At 36.8% G+C, this 23,077-nt stretch overlaps 1 protein-coding gene across 8 annotated transcripts in view; it reads right to left on the reverse strand.

The window, feature by feature from the left end:
- LRP1B (LDL receptor related protein 1B) overlaps positions 1-23,077 on the reverse strand; it is a 669,756-nt gene that overhangs the window by 384,347 nt on the left and 262,332 nt on the right. For all 8 annotated transcript variants that reach the window (XR_005565475.1, XM_027748979.2, XM_027748987.2 and 5 more), the window contains one exon: positions 11,863-12,000. Coding sequence is in view for 7 of the 8 variants with exons in the window: in XM_027748979.2 (XP_027604780.2) it covers positions 11,863-12,000 (138 nt within the window). In the remaining variant the exon portion in view is untranslated. The remainder of the gene's footprint in view (positions 1-11,862; positions 12,001-23,077) is intronic.

Genomic DNA, 23,077 nt, shown 5'->3' on the forward strand with positions numbered 1-23,077 from the left:
CACCTCTCCTTGAGGCAGCACCACCACCAGCGACGAGACAAGAAATGACAAAACAACTCCAACCAAACCCGAAGAAACCCCCCAGAATTTCTATTTGAATTAAATGGTTTTAGATATTATGGAGTCTGTGACTTGCTCATCCAGACCTCAAAATCACACGAAACATCAAATAAATTCTGGATAATGCAATGATTTACTAAACCGCTACTAATCTTTTCTGTGCTTCTACCACCAAAAATACCCTCTACAAGAGACAATAACGAATCTCACCAAGAATTAGTCGCTAACAACAACTCTTTTTGAAGGCAGATAAATTATTTTGGAAGTCTAGAATTCCTAATCACACTCTTTGTCAAGCCCCTAAATGCACAGCTGTGCCTTCATTAGGGAAAAAGAACGATGTGAGCAGCACTTTCACAGCTGAAGTCAGAAGCAAAGGCCTGCAGATGCACCAGTTAACAAGAACTGTATTTCACTCACATTACTTTTGGTTGGGAGATGATTGTAACTCGTGCTAATGTGAGCCAACAGTAATTTTTACTTTAATTTCCAGCCCATATATTGAAAAGAGCTTCCTGGGTTCTTTGGTGAACACCGACAGTGGCTCTATAAGATGAACAGGCTGACTTTCCACATGCAAGTACTGGAGAGACAAATACTTTGAAAGCATTTATGGCTTCTTTTATGTCAGGATGAACACAGATGTCTACAGAGTTGGTGTTCAAAACCACCCAGCTGCTGGGCAGCTCTGTGTGACTTTACTTCAGACCCAGTTTCTCTCTCTGGCTGCTTTCTGGGAACATGCATATGATTTTATGTCCATCCTTAGGGAGGTATCATATGTACAATGTATATCCTTTGATGCACAGCAAGGGTTCTTTCTAACTTTGTGATGAGTCTTGGAAAACCTGAGGCATTTTCCAAATGGTTCCTTCCAGCTGTCAACTATTTTGGCATCAGAAAGAAAAATTTCCCGGAGTGGCAGAACAATTTTTTTATTACAAGTAATGTATGGAGTTTTTAAGGGATGTAAATCACGAGATTGTAAATTTCTGCATTTGATATGAAATCTGTATCCCACAAGTTTAATAGTTTTAGCACTGGAATGATTCACGTCTTTGCTATAGTTTTAAGACAACATCAAGATATCTGGCACATATCGGTGGACTTCAAAAAGTTTTCAAACAGTAGAAAGGCTGATTCTTTGTGGGGATCATGTAAGGGCATTTTTTTTGTCTTCCATCTAGTTCTCCTTTGTAAACCCAGACAAGACACATGTGTACGAGCCAGGTGTGAGAGGAAGCATCCATTATCCTCTTTACCTCATCTGAACAGTAACCCACATCATGTCACTAAAAGCCATGTTGCTATTTAAAGCTTTTTTTTTTTTTCATTAAGCTCAAGAGGAGGAAATTACAGTTTGAAGAGCACAGTGTTTTAACAGACATTGTGACCAACATCAGATTTAGGGTTTGGAGTTTTTTCTCTTCACTAAAAATCAAAACACCCAGCTCCCCCGTGAAGGGCAGGAAGTCAACCCAGGTTTTCCTGAAGGTCTAGTATAGCATTTTACTTTTTTTTTTCCCCATCATAGGACATCCAAGTTTACCAAAAAGCAGAAGTATGGGCCCCAAACTGTGTCCACGTAAATTTATGAGCAATCCACTGATTAATTTTTAACATAAATTAAAAGTGTCAGCTCATGGCAGAAAGCAGAACAGTTGTGCTTCACAGAAGTATTTTTAGTTACCACACACCTTAAATGCGAGTCCTCAGCATGTCTGAACAGTTTTGTTTTAATGTAACTGTGCTCATTTTATGTAACAATTTGCAGAACAGAACTTACTCCCATCCTTTCTTATCCTCTTGGTGTCAGTGCATGCCATTAGTTTGAGAATTTAAAACTATATTCGTGTCTTTCTTGTAGAAACCTAAAAATTACCTGCACATAAATGTTTCATGAAATTCTGCTTCATTGTCTTCAATGGATTAAAAAAGCTCAATTTGCTAAAAGACAACTAAATGTTCTGCTACTTCAGAATTGTGAACTATTCTCTCTTTTTTTTTTTTAATCTGTAAGCCCCTGTCGCTTTCTACAATACCTTGAATCCAGGTGGAACTTTTCTACCATAAATACTGTAAAGTGGAACAAAAAATGTGACTTCATATTGGTTTTGTTCAAGAATTTACTTTAGCAAGTAAACAAGATCTGAATGCTCATTAAATGGAGATGTTTATTTTTAAGAAATAAATTATAAGCCAATAACGAAGACTGTAACTAAACGAATTACTATAAAAATGATGACACAACCAGTTCAGGGCACAAGGTATTATTTTGGGATAGCTGCTTTTAGTTTGCAACCATACCCCTTTGTCCTATCACTACCTGCCTGTGTAAAATACCACTAAAAGCAGGAGAAAAAAATATGCAAGGAACATTTCTGAATAGGCAGTGTGTGTTCCAGATTCCCAGAAAAATGGGGCAGAGCAACTAACAGCTCCCATCCTTCAGCAAAAGGCAGTTCACCTCTTACATGTCCACTTTTCTCAAAGTCAATAGGTCACAGCTCCTGTGTCCCTACTCCAAAAAGATCCCCTGGGGGTCAGCAGGCTTTGGCTGGGGCCCCGCTGCCTTTGTAGTTGTGTGAGAAGCGCACAGAACTGACGCAAAGAGCTGTAGCTGGGCTCACCTCTGCTAAAATTCTAGGAGATGCACATCATTAAGAGAGGGAAAAAGTCAATTAACCAAGCGGCATGTCTTCAATCTGATGCATGATTTTGAAAGAGGTTATCAAATATGCAAGACCATTAGAAAATATAAAGTACCTCAGACAGCAACAAATTGTGCTGGATTGCTTGCTGGTAATTAAACAGGACATTTGTTTAAAAGACCATATTTAGTTCTTAATGAGTGAGGATTTTGACCTTCCGTGCAGTGGGGCAAAGAGACGTGTTTGGGGCTTAAACTATTATGAATTATTCTTTTATTTTAAAACACAGACATTTTCTTTCTGATTGATCTTGGAATGTGACATCAGTTCTTAAGGAACCTCACAGGAGTGCGGGAACCAAGCTGAAAAGTCAGAAACGTGTCACTGCGCATTGGCTAAACCTATTTTTGGAATCATTATATGTTCTGCTGCTAATTCCTCCCCTTAGTGGTCATCACTTTCTTTGAGAAAATGGGAAGGCTGACAATGGTCCATTGTTCCAATAATCCATTCCATGTACATGTTATCTTCCAAACAGCATTTTTAATAGTTTGTTACATGTAAACTGATTTTAAAAAAGACTACATAGCCAAAAAATATTTTAGAAAGATGCTAAATATAGTCTCAGAAATTTTGGTTTCACAGGATATGTTCTACCATGATATCCCACCCTTAGAAAAGAGACAGAGAGAAGCCAGTACAACTACAGCATCCTTATTCAACAGGAAACATTAGGGATTTGCACAGTGGGTCAGGTCACAACCTGAACTTTAAATATGGCTCATTCTTCTCCAGATGGAGTATTATCTCAGAAAAAAGTTCCCAAATCAATGAATCAATCACCTTTGCATATGTAAATGATTAAACAGCACTTGAATATGAGTGATTAAAAAAAAAAAAAAAAAAAGTACATTTTTTGATTCAGATAGGCCCAGTCCAGAAACCTAAAATCAAGAAAATGTTGCCTAACATTCCGGTAGTATTCAGGTCTCATTGTAACCAATTTATTTTTTTCTCTACTTGCACACTGCTCACAGTCTGTTGCCCGTGCACAGCAATGATGCTTTCAATACATCCATTTTTACAAAAGACAAAATATTCTCAGGTTATGGGATCTACTGGCAAACTCTTTCCTTATATGAGTCAGTGCAGTGGGAACACATTCCTACTCTTTGATGCACTTACTCCCAGAGAATACTGACTTAAAACAGGTCTGCTTTACTATCCCTCATATAAAGGCTTATTCTGAACCTTGTTACTGACTGGTCTCTGTGTTTTCCCAGTTTCTGTTCTTACTTGATTGCTTTCAGTGATTCTTTTTACTTGCCATTTACTGTCTGTACTTTCCCATGGTACCACTTCTTTTTTTTTTTTTTTTCCTTTCTCCCACAATTTTTAACTCTTTCCATTTCATCTCACAGTATTTTAATCTGTACATTTGACAGGTAAATTATAGGCATTGCTCCTGTGAGTTAAAGATTATGTCACACTTTCTCGACACAGATTTTTGTGGAGAACTGAAATGACTGAAATCTGAGAGGATATAATGAATTCTGAAAACCAGTTTTTGTACGCTCTGTGCATGTTCTTGCTTCTGAGAGGAAGAGCAAGAGTTATTTCTCAATGTGTCAAAGCAAACTTCTTCACACCACTGAATAGTATCAATCTCACTTGAAATTGCTGGTGACATCTTGACTTGTTTATCATAGTCTCAGAAATGATGGCAACTTTTAATTTTTAAACTATATTACGCAATTTGAAAATGACTTAGACTTTTTGATTATACAGCTTCATGAGCTTAAAACTGAAAAATGCAAGAAGTGGGAAGTGGTAAGAAATTGAAGTCCTTGTCTAGAAGAAAAAAAATATGACTTTCTTCTTTTCAGCTATAAATTCCATTTTGTGAAAAGTCAGAATATGCTATATTCCCTATACAGGTGATCAGGCAGGTGGATGTTGTGTAGAGGCATTATATATTCCAGGTGGGAATACACCTACTCCAACTCCCAGGATTTACCACTTTGGTTACCAACACACAACTAATTGCTGAGATGGGAACAAGCAAGAGACTGGAATTGACTCTTTGCCACGAGAATACAAACGAAAAGTCTCCTGGAGCTTCAAGTGTTTGCTACAATAAATGTTTAACTGTTTATTGCACAGGGAAAAGTGCCCCAGGAGCAAAGGTACCCCCCATGCAGAACAGCTTGTAGTTTGCTCATTTGTTTATTCACCTTGGGAAGATAAGGAGCTGGGAAGTCAAATCCCCTCAGGCAAGGAGTGTAAGAACTTGAAACCAAGTCTCCTAACATAGCTTGGCTGAGGGCTCCCGAGGCAGAAAACTGACAACTCAACTTCTGACAAATTATGTGATGTTAGCCCCAGAATTTGCTCTTTTCTTGCTTCTTTTCTGTCTTCAATTTGATACCATTCTGCAAATTTAAGTTGACATTATAAATTGCTCTAGGAGGACCCAAATCACGTTTTTCAGCACATGTGCCTGTCAATTTTTTATTCCTCACTTCAAACACCAGGTTGCCCAATTATTTTAAAACTGTTGTTTGAAGCAATGAATAGGCAAATAATGTCACTGGAAAAAGAGGCCATGGAAATTTAATGACATGTTTTATTGATGGACAGACACCTCAGATGTGGTTTTATTCAGCAGATATAATTTTACTATTAGTTAATGTAAGAAATATTAATTAAATTATTTTGCTATAGGCCTAAATTTAATAGTTTCTGTCTATCTTAAAAAAGAAAAAAATGCCCAGAAGGAAACTGAAAAAAGCATTATTCCTCCTAAATAAGAATTCAGTATGTCTAAGCTATCCCTGCTCCCTGAATATTGGAGGTGATAGTGAAGACAGACCTAGTGCTTCGTTCTCCCTATGCCTCAAGGTTACCAGTGTCTTGCAAGCATTTGGTGCCTGGCCTCAAGTCTCTCCTCGGTGAAAAGCTGACTCTGATGCCTAAATATTGAAAGTGCAGTTAAGATTTACCCTGTGATGAGAACTAATGGGAGCCAGGCAGCAGTTACAATTCCTGCTCACAGGCTGAGTTTGTGAGCATCGGGGGTTTTGCCATGTGAATAAATCTGGAATTCCTGATACAGAGACTATGCCCAGGGTATTTATCTTCATAGAAGTATTTTGAGATTTATTCTCACAAAAAGCATCTCACAATTCTTACATAAGATAATTCCTTAAAGAGTTTTATTAGCTAATTGGTTTATTAACAGGGAAAAATAATAAGGTAACTCTACACAGTTAATCGACAGAAAGATAATAAAAAGTGTTGAATAAAACTGAAAAAGGGCTGCTTATAGTAAGAGTTTCAATGTTTGTTTACTCAACAGAGGGCAGCCTCAAAACAGTAACAGCAGGCAACAATAAAAACCATTCAACCTAAATCCCTGGAAAGTAGAACAAAGCTTTCTCTGATCATTCCATCACATCCTCTATGTCACTCTGTAGCTGTTTTCATCACATTTGTGCAGCCCTGAAGATGAGCCTGACTACCACCATGACTAACTGGACCTTTTAACTACCATCATCTTGTATCAAACATGACAGATAAACGTCTGCTACATCTGTGCATTTTATTAGGCAACAGGATCATAGAAAAACTGAAATATTTGAGTTAAAATCTTTACTCCTCTCTCTCATAACAAAGAACTCCATGGTGAGACCATCCAACACTGCATTTCCTATTGTAAGTGTGGTTTCTGTGACCTGAAGAAATTTTATGTATTTAAATATGTGTTCAAAATAGGAAAACTAACCAGTGTTTGTATTCAGGGAGGCCATGCCTGACCAACACTTGATTTTGCCAGTAAGGAACAGTATTCAGCATTTTCTCACAGGAAAATGGATACTGCAACTGAAATGGAAATACTGGTTGGGAGCAGACAAGATACACATTTCGCCCTGAATGGACAGGACTACAACACTCTCTACAAACCATGCACTACATAATGATCTGTTATTGTATATTATTATCATATATGGCCAAACATTTAAATCCTACACTTAATTTGCCACATAGTCAATGCTGGTACCTTAATAGGAGTGTTCATTTGTGAATTCTAGCCTAAAAACCTGTTTAGCAACAGCCCATAAAGGTAGGATGAAATCACATCACTCAAATGTCTTCCACTGCTCTATCCCCCCACCAGCCTCCTTTAATTTGCTTTTCTGCAATAGGATTTTGTGATGGAAAGTTATTAAATCACCAAGCCCATCACTTCTTTGTCTTGACAGCAGAATAGACTAAATGACCTTGGCTAATTTCAACGAGCCACATCATGCTCTATTAAGGCAAAAGGATGGGAAAGACAGTAATGCACAAGAAATTGGATATCTGGATGGTGAAATGAGGAGATACCAAAGAACACAAAATAAATGTAGCCCCTTAGTAGCAGCCCTGTTGCAAAGCAAAACCACCTATGATTGTTTTATTTGAGTGCCTACACTTTCTTCTCTTTTCTGTCTCAGCCACAAGTAAAAACCTTGATGCTCAAAACAGAGCAGTTGCAGTGGGAATCATTCCCAATGTTACCTGATGGTTTTAGCAGCCCCACAGGTACATCAGGAGCACTGGAAGATTTCCTGGGGCCCCAAGGATTCAGTAACCTCATGTGACACTTTGTACATCACATTCTTAAAGGATGAGTGATTTAAAGCTTGTCAGAGTAAAGCAAATGAGTTTACAGGGAATTCTTTTGCCGGTGTGCATTCCTTCCAGAAACAGTCAGGTGAGAAAATGGAGCAACATTTACAAGTCTTGACTATTTTAGGTTTTTTTCCGTTGCCTTGTTACACAATTTCATGAGAAAAAAAAAAAAAAAAAAAAAAAAAATTTTTTTTTTTTTTTTTAAAGGAAGACTATGATCTAAATAAAGGTCCATAACTTTCAGTTCTATAATTTTTCCTTATTCTTGAAAGGCCTGAAGTTTCCATGAAATTCTGAAATTTGTATTTTCCCCTCTGGTAAACCCTACTTAAAATTTCCCAGTGTTCCAGCTGTAGAAGACCAGAACAAAAACATGATTCAGTAATAGCAGCATTTATCTTCATCTTATGATAACAATTCATTCAAAAAGCCTAAACAGGCAAGTAATACTCTGATTATAGGCTGCTACAAACAGAACAATTTTCGGCCAAATCTTCTCTATGTGTTCCGCAGGTTTTTAACATTAAATGATCCAGAGTTTGTTTTTTAATATTTTATTGATTATAGATTTTAGAGATTATGGTTCAGATCACAAATAACGATCCAAATAATCTGAGGACTTGGAAGGATTCTATTTGTGCTGGTATTTTTTTCAGTATTCTTTTAGCATTTTCTGGCTGGAATACCTAAAATTTTAGCACAGTTATTCCAGTAGCTATTAATAATAATAACAACTTTTTCCTTAATTTAGTTAATTAAAAAAGGACATCTCCAAGTTCTGTAAAAGTTTAAGTTTCCTATAGCTCTAAGTCTGAGACAGATCAAAACCCAGTTTTGGCATACCACTTTCAAATATTTTGCCATACACATACATATCAAAAGCACTGATTTATAAAACTGCACAGATCACCTCTGCAGCCCTGTAAAACACCTTTCCTAAGATTCATGGGAATGTGATTGTAGTTCTCTAAAAATTATCTTAAGGATGTATCTAACCCTTTACCTACTCAAGGCCAGGTTACCACAACTAATCCGTGACGGATATTTGCCTTAGCTCTTCCTAAAACTTAAAAAAAAAAAAAAAAAGAAAAAAAGGAAGAAGAAGAGGTATTTTAACCTTCAAAAAGATCTCAAAATGAGAGACTGGCACAAGCTGCCACATGACACCAGCTCTAACTGACCCCAGCCAGCCCCAGCCCCCTGCAGCAATGCCCCTGGTGAGCTCATCCAGGGTTTAAAGACGGGACTGGGATGAACCACGCGAAGGAAAGACTCAGAGGTAAACAGTTAAGTTTGCAGTAATTTGGCAGCTCCCCCGTGGAAGAAGAGTTCTCAGCTCATTGCACGGCTGAGCTTTAAAAGTGGCTGCAAATGCAACTGAAATAAAGGCCTGGCTCTCAAAAACAAACAAACAAACAAACAAAAAATAAAGCCAAACCTGGAGAATTGTGCCAGAAGCTTAATTGTCAAGAGTAACTCCCCCACTGAGCAGGACTGGATCTGATAAATCACAGAAAGCTTAACAGTCCCATCCCAGTCTAAGCTTTATAGAAAGGGTTAGTAGATACTTTGATCCCTTGTTTATTCAGACTCTTGAAAGGATTTTTAATGAGTCAAAAAATAACAAGGAATCCAAATACAGATGTCTTATCACTATGATATGCTCTGAGTTTCAAATTCAGTGAACTACTCTCCCCCTTCTCCTCAGAAGGACACTGAATCACATAATCTGAAACAACCATACATAATAAAACATTTTTGTTTTCACATTGCCACAACCCCTCCTGAATTTATGCATTACATTCACCAGCAAAAATGTATATGTGTCTGAAATAAAAGATGATGAGACAGGAATGTCATTGTATTTACTACTATTTCCTTGAAATTTCCCATACATTGCCATTTCACACTGCAGATATGACCATATTTTCACTTGCCAGGGAAAGGTGCATGCCTGAGTATATCCCTAAAATTTGCAATGTAACGAATTAACACAAGAATGTTAAATTTAGAGAAAGAAATTAGAATAGTTCCAGTTACTGAATGCTTAATCTCCATTAGTTCTTAAGCATTACTAGAAGTTTTCACGCCTTTAGAGTGACCTGTGCACTGAAATGGTCTTTACCCTGGTCACAGTCCCCATATTTCACCATAACTTATTTTCCTAGTGCTTGGAGTGTGACTTTACAGAGCACTATCAGTGTCACCAGCAATAGATTATTTTAAAATCGTCAGCTCTGTGACCAACTGAGTTGTTTGCAATTGAATATTGAAAATTGCTATCTTCTTCAATCACAAATTTCACATGAATGATGTTAATTAAAGTGGAACATATTGAGGATGCCACTTTTGTGATTAATATAAGGAAGGAAAAAGCTATTTGGCTGGATATCTGCAGTCACTTTGCAGCTTTTGGCCACATATATGAGCTAAATATACGATTTGTGTGTTCAAGACTCAGAAGGTACAGCAGAATGATTCAATGGTTACCCAAGCATTGTTCTGATATATGTAGAGAGAACAATTACAACTATAAAGTATTCATACCAAATATTTAAAATACATAGGAATGTAATGACACATCAGTAGCAGTTGTTTGTATCAAACCACATGATCATAATGTAAAATTACTCTTCTCTGTATTTATTTTCTGTGTTGACAGAAATGTGTCCACTGATAATTTCCAGTACTGCCTCTAACAAGCAAGTCAAAATATGTAATTTCCACAAAAATCAGTATTAATGAGTTGTTAACCATTTCCTAGATGAGGTACTGTGAGACTTCATTACCTACGTGCTCTGAGTGGCAGAGACTAAATGTTTGTTTAGTGTGTTTAACTAAACTCTATGGTGATTTATTAGAGCAGACATTAATTTTTCCATTGGGCAGTTTTCATATTCATGTATGATAATAAAGAAAGGAGTGGGAATCAACATCAACCTTACAAGATGCATTAGAGTTTAAATTAAAAGGACATGAATAAAGATTGGGTATTTTATGTGGTATCCCATTCCAAAGTACAGGCTACATATACAAAATGTTACAATGAAAGGTAAACTTATTTAATTTCCACTAACACAGGATTTTATTTTTAGCCTATTTATATCTAATTACTTCAGTGTCCTGATTAAAAGAGTTAAAACACAATAAAAATACAAGACAGTTATAATGCAATAATTTTTCAGCATTGGAAGTTTTTAATCCTCTACCATTTAACCCAGAGTAATTTATACAAATATATGAATTTTTGAAGACTATACATTTAAACAGTGCTTAATGGATTAATACTGTCCTCTGAAAAACACTCACCTGCATCATCAGAAGGTTTCAGTATGGGCCAAACACTGCTTTGGCCAGTTTAATTTCTGGTTTTTTTTTGGATTCTGGGACCAGTGCTAAAACCAATATGCTGACACAAATTTTAATTTTATACAATGCTCATCGAACAAGGACTAATCAAAAGTTGAGCCTTCAAGAAGAGAAATGATTCCTATCACTGTGAATAAGAACTGTCAGATATCTTATGACAGCCTGTATCCTTACCTGGTTATATAAAAATAACCATTTGTAGTTTTGTGAAGTCAGCAGTATTACACTGATTAATTCCAGATGGCGTTTGGTTTTTTTCTTATTTTAATTTGTTTTTTCCATGTGGCTTATTTTTGGTGCCGACTTAGACTTTACTCTGACAGCTCCAAAAATACGCCCACATGAAATTTGAAATTCTAATTTAACTTTCTGAACTATACCATTAATTGTATCTTTTACTGTATATTGTCATGTCGGATTGTGGCAAAAGTCCCAGGACCTGTCTCTGAGTTTCTGGTTTTGAACAAGAGATCTGTTGAGGATCATCAACAATCATTCATCTAGAAATCTACTGATAGAAAAGAACTGACTCATGGTTGACTTCCACCAACTTCTGCTCAAGATTTCTCACTGTCAGAATTTGGTAACTACACTCTTAAACAGCAGATTGTTAGAGTAAAATCTTCCCAAAAGCAGGTCTTCAACCCAAAATTATGCTCTTAGCAAATTTAATGTATTTTTCAGTGGTTTTCTTTTGCTTTTTTGTTAAAAAAAAAAAAGTTATAAGGAAAAAAAATATCCTGGCAAACAGTGTGCTCCTCAAACGTTGCTCACTACAAAACAGCTTCCTCATCCTTTTTTTGATATAACTATCTCCATCACACAAGCTTAGTAACTCATGAAGTCTGAAAACTTGTGCTTTTACTTGCATTTTCTTCATGCAAAATATTTATAAAATTAAAATAATAACATTAAAATAATAATATTAAAATATGTCTCTGTGAGTTTTGCTTTTGGTTGTTACATGCATACACACACATACATATATATACATATATACATGTATATGTATTCCAAAGAAGTAAGTTCTGGTTCTCTTTGAATTCAAAATTAAAATACAATAGAAGATTCCAGCTTAAAGTAATTTTTCCTGAGCACATTTACTCACCCCTGCAATGAACTCCCTCGTCATACCCATCAGAGCAGTCATAGACACCGTTGCAGAGCTGGGACAAGTGAATGCATTTGTTGGTACCAATGCAGCTGACAAAATTCGGGGTGCACTTGAAATCTGCTTCCTCAGGACCTAAAAAAAAAAAACAGATAGAAAATTTCTTATATGTGTTTTTACATCCACAACAAGACAAAGAAAATTCTACACTTGATTCCCTTTTTAAAGCTAAGGGCATCACTCCATGTATTAGTTAATTTTGCAGATTTTACTGATTGTCATGAGTGTATTTAGGAGAATTAAAGTCATCAAGAAATGACTCCTGTAATTAAAAGGAAATCAATGGGTCAGAGGATTATTTCCCAAAATACAGGTGTTTTACATTTGCTGAAATAAGCTTTGCAGACACTAAAACGTATCTTAAGATTTTCAATTGTCCTGTGAATAGCCTATCAAGAATCATATCAAGAGTAACAGGTACCAGTATTTACTTTCACTGTTGCGCTATGCAGATAATTGTAGATATTTATGAAATTACATATAAATGTCACATATTTATGGCTGCATTAGATCAGAGAAACTGTTGCTCCATCCCAGGAGTCTGCCTGTGGAACTGCACAGCCCAGGATGGCAGGGAGAGTATAAGGATGCTGTGATTGTTCCCTCTGGGATATGTCCCCGCTGCAATCACTTATCTCTGTCCCCTTATCTCTGAAGTGTTAAGTATAGGGATTTTTGAGGGAGTTCAGGGATCTCCTTCGTTTATCTCTTAGAAAGGGTTCTGACTGATTTAAAAACAAACAAACAAACAAAACAAACACCCCCCCCCAAAAAAAAAAACATTTAACAAAACCAAACTAATTTTCTGATTTGCCAGTAATAACTTGCTTATTTATTGTGTTAAAAGTAACTGTGATAGGGGGTCAGGAGTGAAAAAAATCTTTTTTCTTCCAAAATTGAGAACATTCTTTAAAAAAAAATTAGATCTGTGAACATGTACTTGCATTACTCACATATAAACCCAAGACTGCAGAAGGGCCTTCATACCTTATCAAACAGAAAGCTTGAGATCTGTGACCAAAACTATATAAATAAATATATATATCTTCTAAATTTTACGAGTGAAAAGAATGAATCTCTTAATTAGCATTTAAAATCTTAATAGCCTAGTCTGATATGCTCCTGTCTATCAAGATTTTGGGATTTAATTTTAATTTGATGCTTCTTGCTTTTAAAATACAATATTTCTTCAGGACACAAACATCCTGTAATTTTAAATATATCCTCTAACTCAAAGTACTAGTAGGGGAGTTTCCTAATTAGATTTCTTTGATTGGGAACATAGGAGGGGAAACTGAAATATGCTTCAGGAAGTATTACTCATAATGTTTTTTTTCTGAGAGAAATTTTGTGCACCACTTGTGAAAGCAGAAGATTAGAAGCCATTAACTTATTCACATGATTAAGATAAATTCACATGTACCTTGTGTTTGTTTACAAGCATGATGCTTTGGAAGTCAACTTGACTTAAAAATGTAGATGAACTTCAGTCCCGAAAAGCCCAGTTTCACAGAAGTTTTGTGACTTATTTTGCTCTCAAAATGATTCTAAAAGTTAATAGGTTCTCAATCATCAATGTCAGTGGAAGAAGACAGAAGGTTCCAAGCACACTCTGCCCACAATTCCTACCACCCTCACTGAATAAAAAAAAAATTAAGCCAAAGCAAGCTGCATGTTGTGATACTTTGAAGCAGCACTTGCTTTTCCCACTGAATCCTTCCCAGCTGCTGCACTTTTTGAAATGTCTAATGCAAATAAAGATGAGTAGCTTTTTATCTTGTTTATTCCTCTTCCCTCTCCCTTTAACAGACATCCACTTCTGGCAGTGTTATCAAGTGAACTTCAGGAAAAGGAATTTAAAAGTGTTCTTCTTCAAAATAATCTCAGTGTATTTTACATCAGTGCAAGAATACAAAGAATATAAAAGACGGATGGTGTCTTTTCTTCCCTTCAAGAGACATAATAATTCCTAGCCTTGCCAGTTGGTGGAAAAATAGTCAAAACTACTGGCTGCAATTATGGTAATACACCATCTCGATGCTTCAAACACTCCTACTGGGATGCTGCTTGGAGGACAAAGAGGATGGAAGCAGCATTGCTCACGCAGTGCTGCACAGCTCAGAGACTGGGTCAGGCAGCAGAAAATCCAGCTGTCTCCTTGAGTCATTGTCTCTTAACAGATGGTTGAGAAATGGGAAAAGAGCGAAGTGGCAGGACCTGAGCCAAGGCCACGGGGTTTTTCCCCCCTGGGCTGCAGGCCCAGCCCAAGTGGAGGGTGACTGGAGCACTGGGCACCTCCCCAGGGATGAGGCACTGTGTTCACCCACGGGTGGGGGTCAGGATTGCACCCAGTGAGGGTACCAAGGTTAGGCACAGCCCTGGAATGGCCATGTGGACAGATCACCACTCCTTTCCCCAAATCCTCCAGAAAGCAGCCTGTGCCCAGGGGTAGACAGGCTAAACAAAGGAAAGAGATTCATTCTGGATCTGGGTTTCTTTGGCTGTTGAATCAGCCAGGACACCATTTCTGATCTGGTCACACCGTGTCACGCTCACTGCTTGTTCACAGCATGTGAGAAAGCACAGAGGAAAATTGCATCATATTTTGGCAATACCTGTGCAGTTCACAGGTTGAAGTCCCTTCAGAGAAAGTGCTCTTACGTCAGGAGGGATGGAAAGAGAGTCCTCGTGAATCCTCCAGCAGGAGACAATGGGATCAACCAAACACAAGCTCTGGTTTCACACTAAAGAACCATCATGAGAAAGTTTTAAAGGTCCCTACCAGAACTATCATTTTATCATTCACTTCTGACATGGTATCTGCCTTAAGCTTGTGCTTAATGAAAACCGAAATTCCCTCACTTCAGGCAGTGTTATACTAAATCTCAAACTAGAGAATACAACCAAGAATCTACAAGTTGATTACTTCCACTAACTTTTTTTATCATAAATAATATACAAGTGTTTATCAGCAAAAATTATGGAGGAACACTATTTCATGATGTATGTTTCCTTCTTCTAGAAACACTCTAAAATCTAATGCAAGTAAAGGTACAACTTCTTATGCTTAGTTTTCTAAGGGGTTACAAAATATGAAAAAAAAAAAGATATTTGCAAAAGGAGACATACTAGGGAGCCCAGCTCAAATTCGAAGTCCACAAAATGTTATTACAGTAAAACACATTCCCCACTTCTTGCCAACTCATTTAGAGATGTTCCTATTTGACAACTGTGACCAAAAAAACCCATAAAATCTGCTACTTCTCTGTTTATTTTTTCACCTTTGCCTTTCTCAGCTGAGTTTTTACAAAGTGCTTTTTCCTTCAACATCTTAGGCCACTAGTTAGAATTTTAACTAAAAGACAAGGCAGCCAAATGTGGTACATCCCTTTTACATCACTGCATCCAATTTACTTCAAGACCGGCATCTTTTGAGCAGCTCTAATCCTGAGCTGTCTTCAGCCATAAGAACTAATTATACCAGACCCTGGGATGTCTTCAAAATTCCCATTTCTGCTGTACATCAGTGACTTACAGATCCTTCCTAGTCTCCTAAGTGTCTTTATGGAGTGAATCTTCTCCACAGTGAGCAGTTATCCTGAACAAAACCTTATTCCACAGCTCTTGAATTCAATTCCATTCTCAAGAAGAATAATCCACACAAATTCTGGGATCTCTCTGGGTAAATATGGGCTTAAATAAAAGCACTATGGTACAATACAGTATGTGGCTTGTCAAACACACATGTAAGACTGTGAGGATTTTTCTCTCTGTTAACTAAGTTATGGTCATTAGAAGTTGCTTTTGTGGGAAAATTACAGATTAATGGGGAAAAGAGACTATACTTCCATGATTATTTTTTTTTTTAGTGAAATGTTTGAAATCTTCCTACTTCTCTTTTGAAATCTTCCAAAAGGCTGAATACTACATATTAATTTCTACAGATACACACATGGTCTCATAACTGCTTTAAAAAAGTAATTTTTCACACAGACAAGATTTACACTTTCAATATCTTTGAAACATTGGGATAAATGTATGGAAATTACTTAAAATCTTTACTCTGGTATCATATATATGCAAAGAAAGGATTTCATATTTAACAAGGATTTAGCTATCATAAGTAACCCCTTATTCATTGCTAGTTTTATCCATGAGCTTTATTCAACCATGTAGACTGATAATTAATATAAATTTGAAGTCACCTTCAATTAATTAATTCAGGTATTCAGCAGTCCATGAAAGAAGGAGAATATTAAACATAGTAAGATGTGGACAATTGAAGAGGAAAGCAGTAGAAGTATTGTGTTGTTTGCAGCCTCTGACCTCGCAGACAGAGCATACTGACTCCAAAATAATACTTCACAGGAAAGAATAAAACCTGGAGCAGGTCCAGAGAAGGGCAACAGAGCTGGGGAAGGGTCTGGGGTACCAGGAACAGCTGAAGGAGCCGGGGGGGCTCAGCATGGAGAAGAAGAGGCTCAAGGGGGGACCTTATCTCTCTCTACAACTCTCTTGACAAGAGGTTGTAGTGAGATGGGGGTCAGTCTCTTCTCCCGAGTAACAAGGGACAGGGCAATAGGAAATGGTCTAAGTTGCACCAGGAGAGGTTTAGATTTATATTGGGAAAACTTTCTTTCCCAAAAGGCTGATCAGGCATTGGAACAGGTTGCCCAAGGAAGTGGTGGAGTCATCGTCCCTGGAGATATTTAAAGGGCGTGTGGATGTGGTACTTGGGGACATGGTTTAGCAGTGAACTCAGTGGTAATGGGTTAACAGTTACACTTGATGATCTTAGAGGACTTTTCCAACCTAAATGATTCTGTGATTCTATGATATAAAATTTGGTCCGTCAAAAACTCGTAATTAAAGAAAAAAAAAAAAAGAAAAAGAAAACCACATTAGAATCCCGTTCCAGAGGATGGGTTCCAATTTTGTGTGTTACAGTAGACAAAATAGTTCAAAAGGTTATCTAATTATAATGCTTAACAAGCCTCATATGGCACACAAAACTCCAATTTCTATACTCCTGTGACAGGCTTTTAGCACCAGCAGTGGTATTATGTGCAAATGTACTCACAGGTGCAACACACAGCATATGGATATTGAGTTTATGATGCTCTACATTTGCTTGTCTTTACCTCTTTCTCTGTGTGATTACACAAAATCAAACAGCAGACAGTCAAGATCTAAGATTATGCAACTTTAATTGTTTAAATTCTTCTTTTGGTTTCAAACCATGAACATTGTTTGCATACTGCCACGATAACAGCTCTGTCAGGAGCTCTGTTTAAGTTGGCCCTCAGCAAACACTTTCCCTCTGGCCATCTTTTTTTCTGAACGCTGCTTTCTGTGTGTCAGACACTTGCTCATCTTCACTACACAGATGTAAATAATTAACAGAGCCACAGGACTCATCCTTTCTACTGTAATGGAGCTGATAGTCACCAGAGAGAGGAGAAAAGCTATGCTGAAGCTTGCACAAAGGCTGATGAAGAGGAAAAAAAAGGTAGAGGAAATCCTTCTGAAACAACTCAGTTTTGGATCATTATCCCAAAATCCCTCAAGGCACACAGGATGGGATGGAGCTGGAGCCAGAATAATGCTCAGGACAACAGCAGCCACCAGAATCAGGATCTGAATTAAAAGTGGTTTTCACCTAACATTAATGTTCCTAATAAAGCTATAAAAGCTATGGAGGTATTCAGACTGATAACAGTAAAATCAGCTCATAGAAGCAAGTCCACCTGTATTCCTAAATTAAGTTGGACATTTTGCATCCCAAAATTATCTCAAATAGAAAATCCATCTGGAAAATGGAGGGAAAAAACACCTCCTCAGCCAAAAACCATCTAATATAACAATTCTACAAGACTGGAGTAATTTTCCACTGAACAGGGCTAAGTTTAATCCTTAACAGCGCTAAGGATTGAATACCATGGAAGTGTGATTGTTTGTCTGTTTGTTTTTTGATTGTTTGTTTGTTTTATTATTTTTTTAAAACAAGTTTAAGGCTGATCAGTGAAATCCATGGCCACAAAGGCAACACCAAACCTTACTTCTCACTGACTGTTCTGCAGCCTCTCTAGTTACACAAAAACCAGAGAACAAATGATGGTAAAGAGAAGTGGAGAGGAAATGAGACTGAAGTAGCCTGGGGAGTTCCAATATTCTTTCCCTCTGTGTCAGAAGATTAATACAATAAACCAGTTAATAAATATATAGTGCTTTAAGACTGCCACACTGTACCAGAATGAAAATCAGGTTTAGGGGAAAGGGTAATGCAAACACCTAACTTTACAGAGGAACAGACAAGGACCAAAAGTCCAAAAGTTTCATATTTTCATGATTTAAATACCTGCCCTTTACTAAAGTTAAGGTAAATATCTTAATTTTTGCCATTTTGCTTAAATCAAAACATATGACCTACTAGCATGGTAATACCACACATCACCTTCTCCATTCCCCATCTTATAATACCCTGGAATCGTGAATTTAAATATTAGAAATGGGTCTCACACAGTTTTTAAATCTCTGGTATTTCTTAAATGTTCCTAAATTTCACCCTTCACCTTAAAATTTTCATTTAAAATTGTCATAAGTGGAATAATATAACCATGCAAAGTTATATAGTATGGAAGATAAAGCATTATCTCACACAAGCTATCAAAAAACACCAAGCTCTTTGCAGTCAGAAAATACTACTAAAAATATCAGGTTGTTGTTTGGAAGCAAGAAGAATGAAGAACCCACAAGAGAACATATCTAGCATGAATTTTTCTTAAAAACCAAGTCTCTGTCTTGCCTGCCAAGGCTCAGCATGGCAGTGATTTTTGATTAAAAACAAAAAACAATTCTCACTATGATAATCTTACATCACAACTGCCCGACATAATACAGTTACAGATCAATGAGTTTTAGTATTTTTATATACTCTCTCAATGACCACAGCTTCAAGTTGAGCAGTAAAACTTACCATATAGGTGAGAGAATTTATGCTCTTTGCTACAGTCCCTAAAAATTAAAAACCCAAACCACACTTTTATTAAGCTCTTGCGCATAGAATGTATCAGAATACAAAGGAAGGGCCTTGTATGTACCTACATAAGCAAAGCCATTGCAAATTTATAATCCCTGGTTATTTCTGGAGAATTGCTTTGCAAACATTTGTCAATGAAGACTGAAGGAAGAGGAAGAAAAAAAAGTGTGTTTTCAGGCAGCAAAAATAATTAATATTCTTTGTACTTGCAGGGACAGAAAAGCTTTGCTAATGGATTTTTTAGGTGATTTACTACAACCCACTAAAAATAATTTATGATCAATGAAGTAAAAAATGAATATTGTCTCATGTAGATGGTCACTCCTCATTAGTTATAAGGAACCTATTTTTAATTTGGAGATTTTGATTTAATTAGTGTCACACATCTCAAGGCTTTCTTGTGTCAACTGTTGTAATGACTTGATGTCTGCACACAATACAGAACAGGTTAATGGAGTCTCAGTTTGAGAAAAATTATATGAGGTGAACAAAAGAAGTGTTAATTACTTAAACAATTAATGTACCTCATACTAGCAATACTGTAGCACTTCAACACTTATGTTATAGATATTTACATAGCCCAAGTGTATAAATGTCCGTGGAAAAATGCATGTAGATGTTCTTTATAAAGCAAGATAATTGTGCAGTGGAAGGGCTGGATACAACAGCAACAACATGGGACCTGAACCTCTGCAGCACAGTAGCTCTTTTAGACATAAAAATCTATTTGACTATATTTACATCATTCATCTCTCTTTACATTCCATTCCATCATGTTCCAGCTTGACTCTTCATTAGAATGTAGAAATTCTATTAAAATACAGGGATAGAAGGAGACTTTTCCTGGATCATATCTGTAACAAGCTCTGGAAATTCTGATGGAAATCCATGGCCCACATCTTATGAACATTTATGCACCCCCCCACAACCTCAGAAACCTCTATGGATTGAGAAAGAATTTACCAAGCTCATGTTTGCATCAGCAGAGATGGAATTCAAACCCAGAAATAGTTCCCAAGTCCCAAATAATGTGAAATTTCACAGGGTTTGATGAGATTTATAACATAAGATACTGTTTTAAAAACAAGAAAGGACTAGAACATACACTGATACCTTAACTTCTTACTTTAAGCAGCAAAACATGAAGTTTTCATCTCGTTTGCAATACATTAAGACTTTTCAGCAGATGATGTTACTATCAACATGCATGTTTTATTTATGATTTTGGGATAGAAATTTACCATTAAAATACATAACTGTTTTCTATAACCATATGAAAATTTAGCTTAGAGGGCCAACATTTTCCAGGTATTCGAGGGTGTGTTTTCTTAAGAAAAAAGTTATTAAATCTGTATTACTTATTCATTTTAAATATTATCTTATATGTTTAATTCAGCTTGAATGTAGAAACTTAGAAATAGATCTCATGCATTTTTAAATTGAGCTAGGCAGTTTGCAATCACAAATTTATTCATTTTTATTTTGTACACAGACGTATAAATTACATCTAATTAAAATAAATTGTGTAACTTGTTTCTTTTTATGCAGTCATGCACTGAAATGATGAGAACCAATTTTAATTGCTCTAAGTACAAAATATAACACTATAAAAGATTGAATGGAGTTTGTTGGAGTTTAGACTGTGTCAAAAAGATAAAAATTACAGGGCTTCATGTTGTGTAGACACTGGGGGTCCTATTTGATTGGGTATTAGTCTATAACTGTAAAATTACCTGGAATGTCTTTAATTTCGAACAAAAAATAACATATCTTGTAGTGTATATCACAGCACAGGATACTCACAAGGTATCCATGTAATGAAAAGAGGTGAACAAAACCTCAGATGGGCAAAAAATTAGAACAACTGGTAAAAAATCCTGTATTACTTTCAGGAAGTGTTAAATTAGTAGTTCTTAGAGACTTCTAAAGTTCTTTGCAGTGTTATAAGTACTACAATTGGGAGAGAAAATTAGTTTCACATGTTTACCAGCTACAAAATAAAACAGCCTTCCCTTCCCATTTTGGTACTCTTAGAATAATTCTGAAGGGGCATTATTTAACAGGATTCAGCCTTGCTTGTATCTGTTTCCCAACACAAAACCCAAAATGCCTCCTGCTAACAGCGGGGTGGAAGCTGACAAAGAGCCCATGTCAGACACACCCCCAGTAAATCTTAGCCCTTTCAAGCAGGATCATCCCCCATTATTGGACATGTACTAATGAAATTAATGGGAGACTTCCAGCTCATTCAGCTCTGCTCCCTTTGAAAGAAGATTTTGCTGAACTCAAGGCCAGGCCGCCTCTGCTGTGATTCGATACAAACACCTGAAGACGTGATCCTTATCCACCCCCTCAGCAGCTCCTGGAGGTTTCTGCAGGGGCAGCCTGCAAAGAGCTGAAGTGTTCATGGTGTATCTGAAGCAATGCTTTAAAATGTCATTTTCAGTGTAATTCTGTGTGATAATGTTGTTCGAAGCAAAAACTGGTGTTTCACCACTAATATAATAGTGCAGCAGAGTGGAATTTCCAGGAAACTGTGCCTGCCTTGTAACAGAATCCTCGCCAAGTGAAGGGGATGGGGGCATTAAAGTCTGGCCAGTCTGAAGAAGCAAGAACAATTTCATGTGAACTACAGAGGAAATACAGGGGGGTTAGAAGTATTATTTGCCTGCTGAATTCTGCTCACTCAGGAGAACTATGGAGATGTTTTCTTCCACATCAGCATGGCTTCTCAGAGCTGAGTATTTAGACTTTCAGTGCTTATAGTGTATTTTAAGCCTTCCATCATGCCCTAGAACAGCTGAGCACTTCAGAGGACTCAAGAGAAAAGGGAGTCCAGAAGCACAGGGACTTTGGCTGAGACACAGGGAAATGAATGCTAACACCTGAGTGCTGGTATCTACTGGAGGCTGAAGACAATATCCCAAAATACATTTAACTTTTCATCTTTTACCATATCTGGCAGCATTTCTTCTAAAAGTAATAGTGCTATAAACCTGATAAAAAGATACAGTTGAGATGTAAAAACTCTGACCAACACCTGCTATGCTCACATGTGATTCATTACTACGATGTAAGAGCAACTTGTGCAAGTCTCAGGTGTGACTCAAGGCACGTTGTGAGGAGGTACTGGAGAGAAAAAAAGCCACCTGTCCTCGAGAAAGAGCTTAAATGAGAAAAGAGAAGCAGTTGTTTTTTTATTTCATGTCGTGCTTCATAATGGTAGATGTGCCATTCTTGGAAACATTCAAATTCAGGAGGGACAGAGCTCTGACCAACCTGATCTAGTTGAAAATGTCCCTGCTCGCTGCAGGGGGTTGAACTTAGGTGAGCTTTAAAGGTCCCTTCAAACACAAACTGTTCTGTGATCTCAATCTGCCTTGTCTCCTCTCTTCAATACAGTAGTGCTGTTAAGCCACGAGATCCATAATTTCTGACCAGGGAAATGACTACCATCATGGGGAGCTTGAGATAGTGCTTACTAAGTAATCCAGCCTTTATTGGTGCTCATCAGGGTCTGGCAAAGAGGTTTGTTATGTCATAGAACAGTTTTTAAAAACCATAGTCCAAAATGAGAAAAAAACCAAACCCTTTTGTTTTATATAACAATATATTTAAAGGGATCCAAGCCATTATTAAAATCCTAGGTATGTAACCTAATCAGAATGACAAAAAAAACCCCAACAAAATAACTTATTGTTATGAAATATGAACTAAAATTAAACCTCTTCCACATAAGTCGATATGAAAAGATAAAACATTACAAATTAAAATGGACATAGAACACAACTTGTCTTGACATATGTACACACCATTTTCAGAAAGATTTTATGCATCTGTACTAGAATTTTATGGTGATAAACTAATTAGGCAAAATTAGCATGTTGATGATAGAAATGGAGATATGCTTGTATTTTTAACAGTCATAAAAAACCAGTTTATTGAACGTATTTCATCTCTTTCACAATAGGTGGTGAAGAGACTTCCAGATAATCACAACAGAGTGTGCTGAGCTGGACTGATGATTGCTGTTAAGACTATTTGCTCCAATATTGGGCTTTAACTGTCAAGAATCAAGATTTAAAACTGTATTCAGGTGAATAGTTGTAATGT

Source organism: Pipra filicauda, unplaced genomic scaffold, assembly GCF_003945595.2.
Source record: "Pipra filicauda isolate LSUMZ 115617 unplaced genomic scaffold, ASM394559v2 scaffold47_size6085603_pilon, whole genome shotgun sequence".
NCBI lineage: Eukaryota > Metazoa > Chordata > Aves > Passeriformes > Pipridae > Pipra > Pipra filicauda.